We start from the raw sequence: 6,000 nt of genomic DNA, 5'->3' as shown, positions 1-6,000 counted from the left end.
GTCGGTGACAAGAAGAGCCCCCCCCCCCAACTGGGACTGCGGTGGTATACCTGGAACCACCCTATTTTATTAAATGGTCCATACTGCCTCTGCTTATCTCTTGCCTTGAAAATGTTATAAGGTCTCAAAGTCAACTACAACTTGGCGGCAACTAACCCCAGCCTGCCAACAGTGTGGGAGCTGCTCTCCAAGAGAACTATGTTAAACCAAGAGTGCAGGGCAGTTGCCCCTGGCACACAGGTTTGTGTCTTAGGTATTGTTCCATAACACCCTACAATAGACTCTCACAACACTGACTTTGACTCGGGCATCAGAGAGCCCTGACAGACATTGGCTAGAGCTGGAAACACCATGTCTCAAACTACCCAAGGAAAGCCAAACAAATTCCAGAGGGATGGAACAGTTCAAAGAGAGTCTCCCCCCCTCCCCCCGGACTGTCAGATTTTTGACCAGGAAGAAAAGCAAGGGACCCAAGACTGTAAAAAAACAAACACCAAGATGTTTATTCTCTGCCTGTGACAAGAGAAAACTATACAGCAGTATCAAAAATTAGTAGTCCCTGGGTGGATGAATCATTGCAACACAGGGTAAATGGGAAGTGTGGTTGTAGGTTCCTGTTTCAGCCCAGCTCCTCTCGTGTCTTCCCTACTTTCTTGGGCAGCTTCTTGGTGGATGCATCCTCGAGTTCCTTGGCCTTGTAGTAGTGAGGGGCTACTTCCAGCAGCCACGTGCTGTCAATCTCGATTACCTTCGAGGAAACAAGACCGGGGGGGGGGAATGTTATCCTGCACTCTGGCCAGTCAGATTTTTCCATCACCAGTTCCTTTCTCCTTCCCTTCACTTGAGAGTGCTCCCCCTCCCCCCACTGTACAAAAAGGGACCTCACAGGTAGCAGACATAGCAGAGGGAGGAAACAAGTGCTTTTCGAAAGAGTTAAAAGGACAGAGCCCAGAGACGTAACAAGCACGTAGCTGGCCAGTAAATGGAAACATGGAATGCTCCCTCTAACAAGTGGAGTCTTGTGAGCGAAAATTCTACTTTGTGAGCTACTGGCATTAAAGCTGTGAGCCAGCGATTTGGCTACTGCATAAATTAGTTTGCTCTGGAGCCATCCTTCCTGAGGTAAGACAAAAATGTGTGAGCCGGAGGCTAAAAAACCCGTGAGCTAGCTCACACTAACTCAGCTTAGAGGGAACACTGATGACCCTGCCTTATTCAGAGTCACACCGCTGGTCCTCTACTCAGACTGGCAGTGGCTCTTCTTCAAGCCGTGTGTGCCTTTTGACAATCTCTGACCCTGCTGCACTAAGACAATGAAATGATGGTGGTTTCTGTACATGTGAAGCTTGCCTCAGACCAGTGGTCCATCAAGCAAAATACTGTCTATACTGACTGCCAGCAGTTCTCCAAAGACTCATGCGGAAGCTCTTCCCAGCCCTGAAACGCAAGACTTGAAGGTGCCAGGAATGGAAGCCGGGACCTCCTGCATGCAAGACATGGGTGTTCCAGCAGGGTCCCTCACTGTCAATGAGAGGGAAGGCAGCACAGTGGAATCACCTGGACTACCCCATTAAGCTCCTATCCCAGCATTCCTGAACACTACTCAACGCACCTGAAACTGTTGCGTTCCCCCCATGGTAGCTTTATCATGCACTGTCTGCTATACTTGCCAACCGCCACCTTGTGAAACAAAAGGCTTTGTTGTCCTGATCAGCAATTATCTGTGCCATGACCACGAGACCTACCTGTCTCATGAACTCTTTAGTGGTGAAGACCAACTCATGGTAGATGAGCCAGCGTGGTTGCTCTTCAAACAGGGAGCTGTTGGGATGGACGAACACTGTCTGCTGGTGCTTGACCGTCTTGTAACCGCTGCGGGTGAGGCGGGACGTGTGATAAAAGAAGCCAGCGGTGATGGCCTGAGGGGAAAGAGAAAGGAAGTGGCAAAAGTACTGAGAATGAAGAGAGATCTGAAACCACTCTGGCTGCCTCCTCTCGAAATACCTGTCTCTGCCTGGCACCACCATTGGGCAAAGTATTCAAAATGCCAAGGTGGTGGTGCTGTGGGGTGAGACCTCACTAGATTTCTCATGGTCACAATGAAGCAGAGGGAGGGTTTTGGGGCTAGTGCTCTTGTTTTTATAGTACATGAATGGGAGAGTGTGGCAATAATAAACTTTTCTACAGAATGTCTCTCCACTGAACATTAGAAAAGGGGTACCAGGCCCCACAAACAAAAAAATCTATCCGGTTTTCTGCAGGCACAGAGAACGCAATAGGAGGTGCAGAAATCAGCTTCCTGAAAATCTTTTTTTAAAAGAAAGAAAACAGCAAGTTTTCTTACATCTGTGAAGCTATATAGAAAATGCCTGGCAAGAAGTCAGAGGAATAAGATTTCTAGTAGCCATCAATGAGGCTTCTGTGCCCTACGTCATTCCACAATTATGCAAGGAGTAAGAATAAATTATGCGAAATAAGAGCATGCAAATTGTTCATAATGTATGCCGCTTGCAGAATTTTCTCAGCACACCAACTGGACACAGAAGCGGGGGGGAGAGAAATACAGCCCTGGCTATGGCAAGGGACCATCAAAATAAATTAATTTGTTTTTAACTTCCATTTTCAGGCTTTTCAAAGATGTAATGAGAAATTCTCTGGCAAGGGCACAGTAACAGAAAGCAGAAAAGGAGAGGAAGCTGTAGGAAATAATGTAATGGCATACAAATTGTGGTTATGTGACCAGTAGTAAGCAGGGAACAGCTGTGGGGGGGGGGGGGGGGAGAAGGGACCCTTCCCACCTGACAGTGACTTCAACTTACTGAAGTCTTGATACTGCTGTGGATAATGGCCCTTCGTCCCACAATTTTCTCTTCAACTTCACTGTACTTGGCCTACTGTGCATGCTTAGTGTAAGAAAGTAAGGTCCATCTCTCCAGGCTACTAAGACATCAGGAACAAACTAACAGGCTACAAACTGACTCTCAGTTAATGACAATCAAGCCAATACACATGTACAGAGGCTCTGCCTGTTTTAGAGGGGAGAAATCACACCCATCCATCCCAGAGAGGGAGGGAGACCAAAGGAGATCTCGGTCACCTTCCTGTCAAACAAGAATGGTTATCCCCACTGGAGACAGGGACATAACGTTAATTCCCTGGACAGGAAAGGGAAACTCTCCTTCTCTTCCAAGGCTCTCTTGCATCACTCACATCTCTGCCATGAGATGCGAGTCTCCCTTGCGTTCCATTTTGAGCATTTACAGCCACATCATGGGAAGAAACACAAACCCCAAACTCAAGGTAAAGGAACTTCTCTGGGGGCCCGTACCTCCCAAGGATTAAGCATCTCTTCTTTTAACTACACCACTTAGGGATAAGTTTAGGCGGGGCGAGACAGATTGTGGCTTGCTATTTCATTTCCCACTTTTTGCTCAGTCCTCCTGCCTAGAAGTAATCCGGAGTGGGTCCATGGTTCTTTTCTAAATCTTGTATCGCTTGAATGTTAGAAGTCCGCTTTCTGTCCTCCCCCAAATACCCTACTCTCCACCACACTCCCAACAAGAGAAGTAAGGGAGTGGTGCAAAAGGTAAGCGGTTTGTTCCCACTAGAGCTCAGTGGGAAAAATGGGGAGGAGGCGAGGCCAGCACAAGGCTCCAGATGAACAAAGGACTGGAGTCCCAGTTCTCCGGCTCTACCAGTTAAGTGGGTGGTGGTGGTCCAAAAAAGGGTTAATGCAGGAGAAGAGCAAAGAAGGCAGTTCACCAGGCAGTGAATTGAGGCAGCATGGAAACACTCAATATACCCCCCCTGAGGAGTGAGAAGGGAGCAGAAGAGCTGGCTTGTCTTTCAAGAGCAGCACATGATCACTCCTGCGAACGTCGCCAGAGCATGAACTACTTGTTTTCCTCCCAGACTTCCTATCCATCCGATAGAGGATCCCAACCCCAAACTCCCTTGGAAAACACAGCGTCTGTGAATTGGGGACGGGGACACACACACAATGGTTTCACTGAACACTGTCCTCTTTATGGGGAAAATAGGAGGATACTGTGCCAAGCACATCTTTGAGCAGACGGTGCCCTCCTGAAAAGCCTCTAAAGCACTGCTTTGCCTTTGTTTGTACAAATGAAACAATTCCTCTTTGCAGAGTATGGATCCTCGACCCTTGCTATAGTCTGAGCGTTCATCACAACACCCAGATGTTCATAAGGCTCTTTGCTCCCCCCTCCGTGACCGCTAGTATGAGAAGCCAAGATTTTCTGGGTAGCAGATTCTACACAAGTGGGATGTGCAGAACGTACAAACCTGGCTGTATCTTCCCACCGTGTAAATTCCTATACTTAGAGAGTGCACAAGGAGTGGTGTTTGTCTGTGTGTGCATGATGTACCTTGCGGACAGGGATGTAGTCCCCCTCGCTGGAGGTGATGTCCACCTCAATGCGCTCCATGAGCCCCTCCAGCTGTTCTCGCACATCCCGGGCTCGTCTCATAGAGCGGAACTGGATGAAGTTCTCGTAGCACCACTGCATGGAGTAACCACTCTCCACCCACTGCAAAAAAAAGGAAAGAAAGGTAAAAGACAGGTTCAGGCCAGGGGCCAGCCATTTCCTACCACCTGGGGCACCATGCCCAGCCACGGATCCAACTATAGACTTGAGCAAGACCACACACCAACTGCCTGTCCGTCTATGCCACTGCCAACTCTGCAATCAGTTAATTAAGGGCATGCCCGTCTCCGGATGCCTCCTGAGAGCACAAAAACCACCCAGCTCCTCCAAATCTAGTCAGGACTTGGAGCAACTTTAGTACTTAATTTTTAATGCCTCATTGATCCTGTGACTTGACAAGAAATGGCTCATTCCAAAAATGAAAAGCCTCTTGACCTGGGCCCTGATCTCCGTGGGGTGTTGTGATCAGAGTGTTGAACTAGGTTCAAATTTCTCCTGTATTATAAAGCTCACTGGGTGATCTCAACCCAACCAGTCCCCCTGGGGTAGAGAACAGAGCTGGTACCTCTTCAAGAAACACTTGCGTCGACTTCCGGTTTATGAAGCAGCGATGGCGGCCGCTCTCCCCGAACCGTGGGAGGGCGAATTGCACACCAGCGGCCTAGAGGGGTGCCACCTCAAGTGACACCCCCACGGGGCCTTTGCGATAGGCTCCAGGCCAGAGGGCTTTTGAGGGGTAGCCTCTTCAATGCATAATGCCGGAGAATCAAGGCTCCCCTCCGTCCTGATGGTCCAGTCGCTTTGTGGCCTTCAGGCACAAGCTGGTTTGACCGGAACAAGCACCAGAGATCGAGCGGAATATCGTCAAAATGCAGCGTGGTCAGAGAATCTGACCGACAATGAACGTGAGTTCTGAATAAAACGGACTATTAAAAAAGTGGAAACCCCCCCCCCCGGTGTGGGAAGAAACGGATGCAAAGAGGGACGCCTCTTATGCGAACTAACCGATAAACGACGCGAAGGGGGAGAGGGGAGGAAAGCGGCGTGTGTGTTGTGAGAGACTTACTTGATTTCTCGAGTCGGGAAGAAGTGGTAGGAAGTGTAAACAAATTGTAAAAATGGCGGCCCAGCGTGCAAAGTTGAAAACGAAACCGCCAGGCAGTCAGAGTCCCAAACCGAAAGAGGGGGCAGACGTCATTAAATTACTAGCGGATATGCTCAAGCCGGTGATGGAGCAACTCGATGGTATTAACCAGCAACTGACTGTGATGAATAAGAACTTTGCATCTCAACAGCTCCAGCTGAATGAAACGGAAAAGAAAGTGGAGCAGGCTAATGAGAAAATCAAGGAGATGGACACCACAAATAAGAAGTTGAAGAAAAGACTGGGAGAAGTGGAAATAAAGCAGAATTTCCAAGAAAATAATGTACTGCAATTACAGATGGAAAAAGCCATCATGATTCTCAGGTTCCAGGGAGTTCCTGAAGCAGCGAAAGAGGACCTGAGGAAGTTGCTTAGAGAGATCATCGCTCCTGTGATAGGCTTCACAGT

General features: G+C 48.6%; 1 protein-coding gene across 1 annotated transcript in view; it reads right to left on the bottom strand.

The window, feature by feature from the left end:
• Window positions 1–542: 542 nt before the first annotated feature.
• DHX16 (DEAH-box helicase 16) overlaps window positions 543–6,000 on the bottom strand; it is a 31,656-nt gene continuing 26,198 nt past the window's right edge. The window contains exons 18-20 of the mRNA XM_015412844.1: window positions 4,389–4,550; window positions 1,746–1,919; window positions 543–748 (exon numbers count right to left, since the gene is read on the bottom strand). Of these exons, the coding sequence (XP_015268330.1) occupies window positions 620–748; window positions 1,746–1,919; window positions 4,389–4,550 (465 nt within the window). The 3' untranslated portion in view covers window positions 543–619. The remainder of the gene's footprint in view (window positions 749–1,745; window positions 1,920–4,388; window positions 4,551–6,000) is intronic.

The sequence above is a fragment of the Gekko japonicus genome, unplaced genomic scaffold (assembly GCF_001447785.1).
Source record: "Gekko japonicus isolate JY-2015 unplaced genomic scaffold, Gekko_japonicus_V1.1 scaffold1199, whole genome shotgun sequence".
NCBI classification, from domain to species: Eukaryota; Metazoa; Chordata; class Lepidosauria; order Squamata; family Gekkonidae; genus Gekko; species Gekko japonicus.
This window is presented reverse-complemented; position numbering and strand designations above follow the sequence as displayed.